General features: G+C 39.3%; 1 protein-coding gene across 1 annotated transcript in view; it reads right to left on the bottom strand.

The window, feature by feature from the left end:
- Window positions 1-14,856, bottom strand: part of LOC129654860 (sperm-associated antigen 17-like) — a 330,465-nt gene that overhangs the window by 61,503 nt on the left and 254,106 nt on the right. Inside the window, exons 21-22 of the mRNA XM_055584600.1 lie at window positions 11,826-12,004; window positions 11,094-11,253 (exon numbers count right to left, since the gene is read on the bottom strand). Coding sequence (XP_055440575.1) covers window positions 11,094-11,253; window positions 11,826-12,004 — 339 coding nt within the window. The remainder of the gene's footprint in view (window positions 1-11,093; window positions 11,254-11,825; window positions 12,005-14,856) is intronic.

Below are 14,856 nucleotides of genomic sequence, written 5' to 3'. Positions count from 1 at the left end.
GTTCGATCCCTGGGTTGGGAAGATCCGCTGGAGAAGGAAATGGCAATCCACTCCAGTACTATTGCCTGGAAAATCCCATGGACAGAGGGGCCTGGTAGGCTACAGTCCATGGGGTCGCAAAGAGTCGAACACGACTGAGCGACTTCACTTACTTACTTTTTTCACTTAGATTATCTTCTAAGCAACAACAATTAGATAGACAACCTTTTCAACAGTAAAAATCAATGCAAGACTAGTATGAAGAATTATTGTCCACATCAGTCAGTTCATTCACTCAGTCATGTCTGACTCTTCCCTGTCCATCACCAACTCCCAGAGCTTGCTCAAACTCATCAAGTCAGTGATGCCATCCAACCATCTTATTCTCTGTTGTTCCCTTCTCCTCCTGCTTTGAATCTTTCCCAGCATCAGGGTCTTTTCAAATGAGTCAGTTCTTCGCATCAGGTGGTCAGTGTATTGGAGTTTCAGCGTCAGCATCAGTCTTTTCAATGAATATTCAGGACTGATTTATTTTAGGATGGACTGGTTGGATCTCCTTGCAGTCCAAGGGACTCTCAAGAGTCTTTTCCAACAACACAGTTCAAAAGCATCAATTCTTTGGTGCTCAGCTTTCTTTATGGTCCAGCTCTCACATCCATACATGACTACTGGAAAAACTATAGGTTTGACTAGATAGACCTCTGTCAGCAAAGTAATTTCTCTGCTTTTTAATACACTGTCTAGATTGGTCATAGCTTTTCTTCCAAGGAGCAAGTGTCTTTTAATTTCATGGCTGCAGTCACCATCTGCAGTGATTTTGGAGCCCCCAGAATAAAGCCTCTCACTGTTTCCATTGTTTCTCCATCTATTTGCCAGGAAGTGATGAGACTGGATGCTATGATCTCAGTTTTTTGAATGCAGAATTTTAAGCCAACTTTTTCACTCTCCTCTTTCACTTTCATCAAGAGACTCTTTAGTTCTTTATTGTCCACATACTAAGAGGAAATACCTGTCAGTCTATAATTATATACCTAGTGAAATTATCTTTCAAGATTGTTGTTGTTTAGTTGCTAAGTCATGTCCGAATCTTTTGCCACCCCATGATCTGCAGTACACCAGGTTCTTCTGTCCATGGGATTTCCCAGGAAAGAATACTAGAGTGTGTTACCATTTCCTTCTCTCAGGGATCTTCCTGAATCAGGGATCTAATTTGTGTCTCCTGCATTGGCAGGAGGATTCTTTTTTTTTTTTTACTGTTTTATAATCTGTTTTATATTCATTTAATTTTATATTCATTCATAATACATAATGAATATTTCTTATGCCATTAAATAATATTCCACAATGTTATTTTGATAGCTTTAGCATATTCCATTATGTATAATTATATTTTCACCAGTCTTGTCTTGTTAGGTGTTTAAATTGTCCCTTTTATTATTAAACTCATGCATCAAAGAACATCCTTTGTATACATGTATGCTTATTTGCTTATGATATATTTTTACATTTTTTCTTATTTAAAAAATAATATATACACACTTTTAAAAAAGTGGTATTGCAAGTTTTATATTACTAATAAAATTATTAGTAGCAATAGTAATATAAGTAATATTTTATTTTTATGGTAAAATAACAAATTTATATCTCATTTCCCCCATTTTTAGTTCTTTTTTTTAAATTTTATTTTATTTTTAAACTTTACATAATTGTATTAGTTTTGCCAAATATCAAAATGAATCCGCCACAGGTATACATGTGTTCCCCATCCTGAACCCTCCTCCCTCCTCCCTCCCCATACCATCCCTCTGGGTCATCCCAGTGTACCAGCCCCAAGCATCCAGCATCGTGCATTGAACCTGGACTGGCGACTCGTTTCATACATGATATTTTACATGTTTCAATGCCATTCTCCCAAATCTTCCCACCCTCTCCCTCTCCCACAAAGTCCATAAGACTGTTCTATACTGGGTCACCTAGGAAGCCCCTTTAAGAATGAGGACAACATAAAGATATTTTCAGAAAATATGGTATGTAATACGTAGCCTATAATCTCCAGTTAAAACACAGAATCATCTAATTTTAAAATATACACCTACATGAGTTTGAGCAAACTCAGGAGTTGGTGATAGACAAGGAAGCCTGGCGTGCTGCAGTCCATGGGTCGCAAAGAGTCAGACATGACTGAGTGACTGACTGATATTATGCTCACAAGGGGGCTTCCCAGGTGATTCAGTGAGAAAGAATCCACCTGCCAGTTCAGGAGTTGCATAAGATGCGGGTTCATTCTCTTGTTCAGGAAGAGTCCCTGAAAGAGGAAATGGTAACCCACTCTAGTATTTTTGATGGGATAATCCAATGGACAGAAGAGCCTGGGTGGATTATACTTCATGGGATTGCAAAGAGTCAGACATGAATGAAGCAAGTGAACACACATGCACACTGTTCATAAGAGACATTTTTAAACATAAACCACAGAAAGTAAAATAAAGTGTGGAAAACGTTATACTGGGGAAGTACTAAACAATAGCTGGTGTAGTTATAATAATATAAGCAAAATCAGTATTAGGGCAAAAAACAGAATCCTAGAATAAAAAGTCATTGTATACTGATAAAATGCTAAATTGCTCATAAAGATAAAACAATTCTACATTTGTAAGTATCTAAAATCATATTTTCAAAATATACAAAAGCAAATCTGAAAACAATGAAAGGACTTAATTATTTCAGATTTAAAGAAATAAGGATTAAATGATAAGGAGTGAAGAAGCTATTCTACCCTTTCAAAAACTTTAAATATACTTCTACTGAATAAATTGACATTGTACATTAAAAAGTCTGTAAGGATATAGAATAAAAATGGTCAAAGTTTGAATATAGGGCAAATATGGCCTACTGTCTGTTTCTGTATAGTCTGTGAAGTGATAATTCTTTGTACATTTCTACATAGTTAAAAAAACCAAAGGATATTTTTAATTGGAGGAAAACTGCTTTACAATGCTGTGTTGGTTTCCGCCATTCAATAATGCAAATTCACCATAATTATACATGTATCATCTCCCTCTTGAGCCTCCCTCCCCTCCCCCTACTCCACCCCTTTAGGTCATCACAGAACATCAGGCTGAGCTCCCTGTATTATATAGCAACTTCATGCCAGCTATCTATTTTACACATGGTAGTGCATATATGTTAATGCTAATTTCTCCAAGCATCCCACTCTTTCCTTCATCCACTGTGCCCACAAGTTCATTCTCTCTATATATCTGCATCTCCATTCCTTCCCTGCAAATAGGCTCATCAATACCATTTTTCTAGATTCCATATGTATATGTTAATATACAATATTTGTTTTTCTCTTTCTGACTTACTTCACTCAACCTTCACAAAATAGGTTCTAAGTCCACCCATCTCCCTGGAACAGACTCAAATTTGTTCTTTTTTATGGCTGAGTAATATTCCATTGTATGTGTGTGTGTGTATATATATATATATACATATATATATATACACACATACACACACACACCCCACATCTTCTTTATCCATTCATCTGTTGATGGACATCTAGGTTACTTCCATGTCCTAGCTAATGTAAACCGTGCTGCTATGAACACTAGGGGTACATGTGTCTTTTTCAATTATGGTTTTCTCAGAGTGAATGCTCAGTAGTGGGCTTGTTGGCTCATATGGTAGTTTTATTCCTCCTTTTTTAAGGAATCTCCATACTGTTTTCCATGGTGGCTGTTGCAGTTTACATTCCCACCAACAATAAAAGAGGGTTCCCTTTTCTCCACATCCTTTCCAGCATTTATTATTTGTAGATTTTTGGATGATGGCCATTCTGACTGGTGTGAGATGGTATCTCATTGTAGTTTTAATCTTCATTTCTCTAATAATTAGTGAGGCTTCCCCAATGGCTCAGCAGGTTAAGAACCTGCCTGCAAGGGAGGAGACACAGGAGACATGGGTTTGATCCCTGAGTTGGGAAGATCCCCTGGAGGAGGAAATGGCAGCCCACTTCAGCATTCTTGCCTAGAGAATCCCATGGACAGAGGAGCCTGGTGGGCTACAGTCCGTAGGGTCACAAAGAGTCAGACATGACTGAAGCAACTTAATGAGCATGCACGTACTCTGCATATAAGTTAAATAAGCAGGATGACAATATACAGCCTTGTCATACTCCTTTCCCAATTTGAACCAGTTTGAATTTTGAACCAGATCATTCCACGTCTGGTTCTAACTATTGCTTCTTGACCCACATGAAGCTTTCTCAGTAAACAGGTAAGGTGGTCTGGTATTCCCATCTCTTTAATAATTTTCCAGTTTGTTGTGATCCACACAGTCAAAGGCTTTAGCGCAGTCAATGAAGCAGAAGTAGATGTTTTTCTGGAACTCCCTTGCTCTCTCCATAATCCAATGAATGTTGGCAATTTGATCTCTGGTTCCTCTGCCTTTTCTAAACCCAGCTTGTACATCTGGAAGTTCTTGGTTCATGTACTGCTGAAACCTAGCTTGAAGGAGTTTGAGTAAAACCTGGCTAGTATGTGAAATTAGTGCAGTTGTGCAGTAGTTTGAACATTCTTTGGCATTACCTGTCTTTGGGATTGGAATGAAAACTGACTTTTCCAGTCCTGTGGCCACTAATGAGTTTTCCAAATTTTCAGATATAGTGAGTGCAGTACTTTGACAGCATCACCTTTTAGGATTTTAAATAGCTCAGCTGGAATTCTGTCACCTCCACTAGCTTTGTTCACAGTAATGCTTCCTAAGGCCCACTTGACCTCACACATTTGTCCAGCTCTAGTGAGTGACCACACCATCATAGTTATCTGGGTCAGTAAGATTTTTTTTTTAACAGTTCTGTCTATTCTTGCCACCTCTTCTTAATCTCTTTTGCTTCTGTTAGGTCCTTATCATTTCTTTATTTCTTCATTGTGCCCATCCTTGCATGAAATGTTTCCTTGATATCCCCAATTTTCTTAAAAAGATTTCGTCTTTTTTCATTCTATTGTTTTCCTCTATTTCTTTGCACCATTCATTTTAAAAGACCTTCTTTTCTCTTCTTACTAAAGGGAATATCTTTCCTTTTCTCCTCTGCCTTTCACTTTTCTTCTTTCTTCAGCTATTTGTAAAGCTCAGACAACCACTTTGGGCTAAAACCCAAAAACTAACAATATCAAATGCTGAGAAGAACAGGGGGCAACAGGAACTCTTATTCATTGCTGATGAAAGTGCAAAAATGTGCAGCCTCTTTGGAAGAGGCCCTGGCTGTTTCTTTTAAAGTTTCTTACACAGTTGCATGCATGCAGATATTCATAAGCAGCTTTATTTATAATTGCCCAAAACCTGAAGCAACCAATATATCCCTCAATAGGTGGATGGATAAACCACTGCACATATATACTACTACTGCTAAGTCACTTCAGTCATGTCCAACTCTGTGCGACCCCATAGACGGCAGCCCACCAGGCTTCCCTGTCCCTGGGATTCTCTAGGCAAGAACACTGGAGTGGGTTGCCATTTCCTTCTCCAGTGCATGAAAGTGAAAGTGAAGTCGCTCAGAAGTGTCCGACCCTCAGCGACCCCATGGACTGCAGCCTACCAGGCTCCTCTGTCCATGGGATTTGCCAGGCAAGAGTACTGGAGTGGGTTGCCATTGCCTTCTTGCACATATATACAGTGGAGTATTATTATGTGATAAGAAATGAACTACCAAGTCATGAAAAGACCTGGAGGAATCTTAAATGCATATCGCTAAGTGAAAGCAGACAGTCTACAAAGGCTGCATGTTATCTGATTCCAATGATGTGATATTCTCAAAATGGCAAAACAATGGAGAAAATAAAAAGATCAGAGACTGCCAGGTGTTCTAGGAAGGGATGGGTCAGGGTCAGGAAAAGGGGAAGTTTGAATAAGTAGAGCCTAGGGGATATTTCAGATAGTGAAACAATCCTGTATAATATTGAAATGGTGGATTCATGACATATATTTGTAATAATTCATAGAACTGTACACACAAAAAGAGAACCTTAATGTAAACTATATGGACTTCAGTTAATAATAATGTGTCAACATTGGTTCTTCAGTTGTAACAAATGTAGCACACTTTTGAGATGGGAAAAATAGGGAAAAACTGAGCCTGTAAGAGAGGGAGACTTTGGGAATTCTGTCTACTTTCTGCTATTTTTTTTTTTTTTTTGGTAAAACTAAAATTGCTTTAAAAAATAAAGTCTGTGGATGGTGACAGCCATGAAATTAAAAGATGTTTACTCTTTGGGCTTCCCTGGTGGCTCAGAGGTTAAAGCGTCTGCCTGCAATGCAGGAGACCTGGGTTCGATCCCTGGGTTGGGAAGATCCCCTGGAGAAGGAAATGGCAACCCACTCCAGTATTCTTGCCTGGAGAATCCCATGGATTGAGGAGCCTGGTGGGCTACGGTCCACAGGGTCTCAAAGAGTTGGATACGACTGAGCGACTTCATTTTCACTTTTCTACTCTTTCGAAGAAAAGCTATGACAAACCTAGACAGCATATTAAAAAGCAAAGACATCACTTTGCCAACCTTAGTCAAAGCTATGGCTTTTCCAGTAGTCATGTACAGATGTGAGAGTTGGACCATAAAGCAGGCTGAGTGCTGAAGAATCAAAGCTTTTGAACTGTGGTGCTGGAGAAGACTCTTGAGAGTCCCTTTGAAAACAAGGAGATCATACCAGTCAACCCTAAAGGAGATCAACCCTGAATATTTATTGGAAGGACTGATGCTGAAGCTAAAGCTCTACTACTTTGGCCACCTGATGTGAACAGTCAATTCACTGGAAAGGACCCTGATGCCACTGAGGGCAGGAGGAGAAGTGGGTAACAGAGGATGAGATGGCTAGATGGCATCACTGACTCAATGGACACGATTTTGAGCAAACTCTGGGAGATAGTGAAAGATAGGGAAGCCTGGCGTGCTGCATTCCATGGGCTCACAGAGTTGGACACGAATTAGTTACTAAATGGTAAGTTTAAAAATGAGAGATTGTGTCACCTTAGATTTAAGAGCTGTGAAGAAATCTGGACACACTGCTCTGGAGGCAGAAGACTTTGGAATCAGGCAATTAGAGAAGCAGCTATGCAGACCACCCTTACATCAAGTCCTCTTGTAGCCATGAGAGAGAGAGCTATTGAGCTGGGAAGTCTAGAAAGCTATAGGAATACTTTCATCCACTTCTCCAACAAGGAATCTTCTGCTACTATCCAAGAAAAATCTATTTCATTGTTTTTTTAATTGAAGTGCAGTCGCTGTGCAATATTATATAAGTTACAGGTATACAATATAGTGATTCATGATTTTTAAAGGCTATGCTTCATTGATAGGTATTATAAAATACTGGTTATATAACCTGTGTTTTACAATATATCCTTGTAGTTAAGTTTATACCTAATAGTTTGTACCTCTTAATCCTCCACCCCTACAGTCCTTTTCCTCTTTCCTCTCCCCATGTAACTACTAGTTTTCTCTCTATACCTGTGTTTGCCTCTTTTTTGTTACATTCATTAGTTTGTTGTATTTTTTAGATTTCACATAAAAGTGATATCATACAGCATTTATCTTTCTGTATGTGATTTATTTCACTTAGTATAAAGCCCTCAAAGTTCATCCATGTTGCTGCAAATGGTACATTTTCATTATTTTTTTTATGGATGAGTAGTATTCCATTGTATATATGTACCACATCTTACCACATCTTCTTTATCCATTCATCTGTTGATGGATGCGTAAGCTGCTTCAATATCTTGGCACTTGTAAATAACATTGTTATGAACATTGGGGTGTATCTTCTTGAATTACTGGTTTTGGGGTTTTTTGGATATTGTATAGTAAAGGAAACCATTGATAAAATAAAAAGACAACTTACTGAATGGGAGAAAATATTTGCAAATGATATGACTGATAAGGAGTTAAAATCCAACATATATAAATAGTTTATACAACTCAATATAAAAAAAAAAACCTGATTAAAGAATGGGCAGAAGACCTGAATAGACATTTTGCCAAAGAGGAAAGGCAGATGGCCAACAGGGACATGAAAAGGTGCTTAACATCCCTAATCAGAGAAATGCAAATCAACCACAATGAAATACTACTTCACACCTCTCAGGATGGCTGTCATCAAAAAGAACACAGGTAACAAATGCTGGAGACGGAATGGAGAACAAAGAACTCTTATACACTACTGGGGGAAATAAAATTGATACAGTCACTGTGGAAAACATTATGGAAGAAAACAAAATAGAACTACTATAGAGACCAAAGGAATGAGTTGCTTTTGCAGGGGGCTTCCCAGGTGGTGCTAGTGGTTAAGAGCCTGCCTGCCAGTGCGGGGAGTAAAAGAGATCGCTGGGTTGGGAAGATGCCCTGGAGGAGGACATGGTAACCCATTCCAGTATTCTTGCTGGAGAATCCCATGGACAGAGGAGCCTGGTGGGCTATAATCCGTGGGGTCTCAAAGAGTTGGACAAGACTGAAGCAACTTAGCATGACATAGCTGCTGCTGCTAAGTCGCTTAAGTCATGTCCAACTCTTTGTGATCCCATGAATTATAGCCTGCCAGGCTCCTCTGTCCATGGGATTCTGCAGGCAAGAATACTGGAGTGAGTTGCCATTTCCTTCTCCAGGGGATCTTCCCAAACCAGGGATCGAACCCGAGTCTTTTAGCCTCCTGCACTGGCAGGTGGGTTCTTTACCACTAGCACCACCTGGGAAGCATGACCCAGTATTTCTCTAAATTTTGAGTTACAATAAAGAATTCACTTTGCCTTCCTAGGAGGGTTCCTGGATACTGTGGTGAGCTGTAAACTTGAGAAAAAAAGATTAACTCTTGGTCTCACAGATTATTGAAGGCATATGAGAAAGCTGAGCACCAAATAAATTGATGCTTTTGAACTGTGGTGTTGGAGAAGACTCTTGAGAGTCCCTTGGACTGCAAGGAGATCCAACCAGTCCATTCTAAAGGAGATCAGCCATGGGATTTCTTTGGAAGGAATGATGCTAAGGCTGAAACTCCAGTACTTTGGCCACCTCATGTGAAGAGTTGACTCATTGCAAAAGACTCTGATGCTGGGAGGGATTGGGGGCAGGAGGAGAAGGGGACGACAGAGGATGAGATGGTTGGATGGCATCATTGACTCGATGGACGTGAGTCTGAGTGAACTCCGGGAGTTGGTGATGGACAGGGAGGCCTGGTGTGCTGCGATTCATGGGGTCGCAAAGAGTTGGACACAAATGAGCAACTGAACTGAACTGAACTGATGAGACTTTGAGAAAAATTTGTAATGCATGACAGTGTAATTTAGGGATTAGTTGCCCTGACTCAAATCCCAACTTGACCACTGACAAGCTGAGAAATCTCAAGGAAGTTCCTTAACCTCTCCGTGTCACAATTACCTTGTCTGTAAATTGAAATTATTAGGATATATATAGATATATACCTCACAGAGCCGTTGTGAGGATTTGCTGATTTAATATTTTAAAGTATACAGAATTGTGCCTGCTACATAAACACACATCTCCTATATATAAGGATTCCTTAAGATGAAAATGATGAGCATCTCAACAGTAAACCAAGGAAAGATGTGAATAGAAAATTCACAAAAAGAAAAAAAAAAAGCAATGAGCATTTTTAAATGTTTAATCTCACCAGTAATCAAAGACAGGCAAAATAATATAATAAGATGCATTAATTCCCTTTCACACTGAGCGAGATGAGAAGACTGACCATAGCTTTGGCAAAGGTGTGAGGAAGTAGACATCTTCATACTGTGCTGGAGGTAGGGGTATACAGTGCAATTGTCTCGGAGCAGAGCAAGTAATTTAGATCGTGACAGACACTGTTGATTGCTTACCCAGCTCTTCTCCACCTTCCTTTCTCCCTACCAGTAGTGCTCATCCCCTGAGAGAAAAGCCAAAACTGTCCGATGCTGTTTCCCCAGCCTAGGTCCCCATCCAGGTCTAGTCAATGAGATATAAGAGGAGACCTGGATGGGGAGGGGGGCCGCTGGTGGACTCTGGAGGTATTTTTCTCCCTGATAAAGAAAGACATGTGAAGTTTCAGCGTCAAACTCTCAGAAATTAATAGAATGAATATACAGAAACGTAGAAGGATTGGGCAGATCTGAAAAGCACCATGAACCAATTCAACATAATCAAGATTTAAACAATTTTCACACAATAGTGGGATACAAATTATACTAAAAATCTTAATTTATCTACTTAAAAAGAATTGCTATATATAGTGGAACTGTATGTAAATTTGTTCTGTATTTTCCAAGTTTCCTGTAAATGTGTTATCATACTTTCATAATTTAAAAAGTAAAAAAGAAAGAGGAAAAAAGGACACGTGAAAACTCTTATGTTCACCCTCTTCCCTTTCATTTTAAAATTTACTTTTTTAAATTGAAGTATAATTGATTTACAATGTCGTGCCAATCTCTGTCATACAGCACAGTACCTCAGTTATACACATTATGGGCGTTCTTTGCCCTCTTTCCTTTCTGCTTTGGAAGTTACGACACGAGGACCTCACACCTGGAGCTGATGTGGTCTTCTTGCTATTCTGAGGAAAAGAGGACAGAGAAGCCTACGCAGAACCTTGATATCACTGATTGCTCATCTCACCCTCAAACAGTAGCCCAGGTGTTAGAGCTAACATCGTCCCTGGTGGCTCAGCTGGTAAAAATCTGCCTACGGTGCAGGAGACCCAGGTTTAAGCCCTGGGTTGGGAAGATCCCCTGGAGAAGGAAATGGCAACTCATTCCAGTATTCTTGCCTGGAAAATTTCATGGACAGAGAAGATTGGCGGGCTACAGTCCTGGGGTTGCAAGAGTTGGACATGACTTAGTGACAAAACCACCACCACCACCACCATTTCAGAGTACATAATGACATAGGAAAATGTTTGCTATTTATCACAAAAAGATCAAAGTGATCAAGAAATGTGTAGTGCTGTGATTCCTGTTGAAATTTGCATTTATTCAACAAAAAGATAAGCATAATAATAGTAATGATAATACCGAGCATTTATTAAGCTCTTGGACTGATTAAATCCATTATAAATTGAGAGGCTTCAGTTACTACCTTTCTTGGTGATGACAGTCTCCGATGGTGCTGTTTCCGATTTCTGCTGGGAAATCGTGTCCATCAAGTCAGCACTGTGAGCACTGGCCGGCAGGTCAGTAGGAAGACTGACAGGCCCTGAATCGGGGCTACTGCTCACAGTCCCATCTGCAAAGAGAATCTGAAGAAAAAGCCAAAGGGGAGCATTCTAAGAAACAAGGAAGAACCTGGTTAACAGCGCTGTGTGTCAAACTGCAATAGGTTAAAAATAACTCAAAGAAGTGCAACTTGCTGACTTGCAGATCCAGCAGTATAAAGCATGCTATGATTTAGAGGTCTGGAGCTCAGAGACCACAGAGCCAATAACACTATAATAGAAAACAATGATATTACTTTGTTTTCCATTTACTTTGTTTTATTTTCATGTATTTCATCAGTTTGACTTTACGATTTTCCATTCTTCACCCTTCCTCTCTGTAATTGGGAAATGATTCACCCTATTTCAATTTTTCTAATGACTACATTTAAAACTTCATCACATTCAGACGCTTAGTTTCTGTCAATATCTGTCTAGTAGGTATACCATCTAAGGTAGTGTTTTTCTTCCCATGATAACATTCGTTGTCATTTTTAAAGCATCATTCATTTTCCAAATGAGTTGTTTCTCTCCCCTGTCATAGCACTACTACCCACCTCCAGCTTGTTTGTATTTTACTTTGCAGCAGGAAAGAGAAATTTAATATATTCCTTTACCTGTGTGGATCCATCCAGCATGTATTTGACAACAGTGCCTTGACTGGTGATAACTCTCGATGCTTCCTGCTCCAGCGGCGGCATCACCGTTTTATAGAACTCATAGTGCTTCACCTTCTGGGGGTAGTTCTGTCGGACCATGATATCCCAAGTGGGTTCCTCATCTACAATGCACTGATCTTAAAAAGAGAAGAAAAAGGGCTTACTGTGAACTGGGCAATGCTGTGTGGCTGGAAGTTCATCTTCTTATTTTTTTCATTATTTTGTTTCTATCTGGATACTTAGGACAGTTTTCAGGTCATGACAGATGGCCCAAATATGGGTTATTTGCTGCCTTTAAAAAAACTAGTGTAAAAATAAAATAAAATTAAAAAAAAACAAAACAACAAAAAAAATACATATACTTCTAAAACTCTATCAAAAAAAACAAAACAAAACTATTTTCTTATGGCTGTGCTGGCCTTCTTTGTGGCTTTGGCTTTCTCCAGCTGAGGTCCGTGGGCTTCTTGGTGCGGTGGCCTCTCTTGCTGCAGACTGCAGGCTCTAGGAGTGCAGGCTCAGTAGTGTGATGCACAGGGTTAGTTGCTCCATGGCATCCTGCTTTTCTCAGACCAGGAACCTGTGTCCTCTGCGCTGGCAGGCAGATTCTTAGCGACTGGACCACCAGAGAAGTCCCTTTTTGCTGCCTTTCTTACTGTCATATGTAAATAAGGCCATTTACTTAATAGGTACTTTCTTCATGTACTAGCCATTCTCTCTACTGATGTTCAGGATATTTCAGGACAAAACTAGGAAGGGAGCAGATATGCTGTCTTAGATATTGGCTTTTCATCCTGTTGGTATTTTCCTCTCATCCTCTTCCTTTCTCTCTCCTCCAGGGATGTACAATGCTCCCTGGCAGTCCCCCAGTCGCCTGGAGCCCCAGGAGAAATCATTCACTCACGCCCGTTCTTTTTAAATCACTTACCATCTTTCAACATTAACACAATCCTCTCATCTCTAACCAAGTCCAGATTTTTCTCATGGTTCTACTCTTAACTGGCAATCAAGGAGAAAAGCACCTAATCAATTCCTCCAAAGGAAAGTACTATTATTGAGAATTTCTGGCACACAGCACCTACTCAGGTTTTGCTAATTGAATAATTTCCTCTTCTCCATTTAAAAAGTCATTTACTAACATGAAATCCAATGTCTATCAGTGATGGAATACATTAAAAAATCACAGTCTCTTCATTTGATTACACGTTATCTACATTTTAAAATAAAGCTATTTGATACATGTGTATCATCTTGGATATCCAAAATAGAGATTGAATAAAAAGGTTATTTGCAGAAAAATATTTACAATATAATTTCTGTAAAGTTTGCATTACTCACATTATTTGTTATATAAAGGCATACATATAGCATATTTGTACAAACCTACTTGCACAAAAATCTAAATCTTGTTTACTATAGGAGGAAAAAAAGGAATAGAACATAGTGGGAAATTTGGGGTTACAACTATGTAATTTTAAAAAATATTTTGATTAAAGTATCACAGAAAACAATCTTTATTTTGTCTGGCTGTCACATGAGTATGTTATATTATCTATTATATTTTTCTGTATGAAAATAAAATGCTATTGGTTCTGGAGGAAAAATAAAGTGGTTTACTAATATGAAATGATGGCATTTCAAGGACTATATAGGGCTAGTGGGAAAATATTTTTGAAGGAGCATCCTTCACGGTACCCTTCAAGTCAAAGAAGGAATAATAAAAAAACTAATGAACATCTGTTGATATATTTCTACATGTTAAATGTTTTGATATGTATTTTGTTCAGCCTACGTCAACAATGCTTTAGGGTAGACACTTTCATTTTCCAGTTTTCAGATGAATTAACGTAGGGCAACTTCTTTAAGGTCACACAGCTGGTTAAGAGCTAAGATTTGAAAGAAAGTGTCTGTGCTCAGCTTTTCCCTTATACTGCAAAACAACCACTGCTACCATGACTAAAATCAAGCAAACAAAAACCTAACACTGCAGTAATAGTCTCCAGATCAGAAAGTATTTCATCATTTAATATTTATAACAATCTTGTTTAGTAGATAATGTTATTTTATAAATGAAGAAATTCAGGGTGGCGGGTTATAACTTGTTCAAGTTCACCCTAGAAAAAACTCAAGTTTCTAGGCTCTTTCTTCTTACACTATGTCACCTTCTTTCCCTTGCCCTACTACGACTACTAAGTCCCTTCAGTAGTGTCCGACTCTGTGTGACCCCATAGATGGCAGCCCACCAGGCTCCCTGCCGCTGGGATTCTCCAGACAAGAACACTGGAGTGGGTTGCCATTTCCTTCCCCAATGCACGAAAGTGAAAAGTGAAAGTGAAGTCGCTCAGTCATGTCCGACTCTTCGCGGCCCCATGGACTGCAGCCTACCAGGCTCCTCCATCCATGGGATTTTCCAGGCAAGAGTACTGGAGTGGGGTGCCATTGTTTTCTCCATTCCCTTGCCCTAGGCTGATCCTATGAAGACTGTGCTACTTTGATGTTTATGTTGTCATTATGTTCAGACTTGAATTGGAATATACATAATACATGGGCTTCCCAGGTGGCACTAGTGGTAAAGAACCTGCTTGACAGTGCAGGAGATGCAAGAGATGTGGGTTTGCTCCCTGAGCCAGGAAGATCCCCTAGTGGAGGGCATGGCCACCCACTCGAGTATTCTTGCTTGGAGAATTCTATGGACAGAGGAACCTGGAGGGCGACAGTCCATAGGGTAACAAAGAGTCAGACACGACTGAAGTGACTTAACACGAAATACACAGAACATTTTAGAAAGATTATGTGTTCCAGGCAGTTATTATTAATTACACTGTCCACTCTAACACAAAGAGGAAAACATCAGACTAGGAAATGAAACTAACAGAAAAGACAGGTAAAACAAGTATTAAGCTGTGGTTTGATAATAGAATCAAGAAAACAAGCAGCAAACAATTATGTCTCTGAACTTGAAAACAATATCCCTCAGTACATTCATAGCATG

This window comes from Bubalus kerabau, chromosome 6 (assembly GCF_029407905.1).
Source record: "Bubalus kerabau isolate K-KA32 ecotype Philippines breed swamp buffalo chromosome 6, PCC_UOA_SB_1v2, whole genome shotgun sequence".
NCBI classification, from domain to species: Eukaryota; Metazoa; Chordata; class Mammalia; order Artiodactyla; family Bovidae; genus Bubalus; species Bubalus kerabau.
Note: the sequence above shows the minus strand (reverse complement) of the source record. Positions and strands in the feature narration are given on the sequence as shown.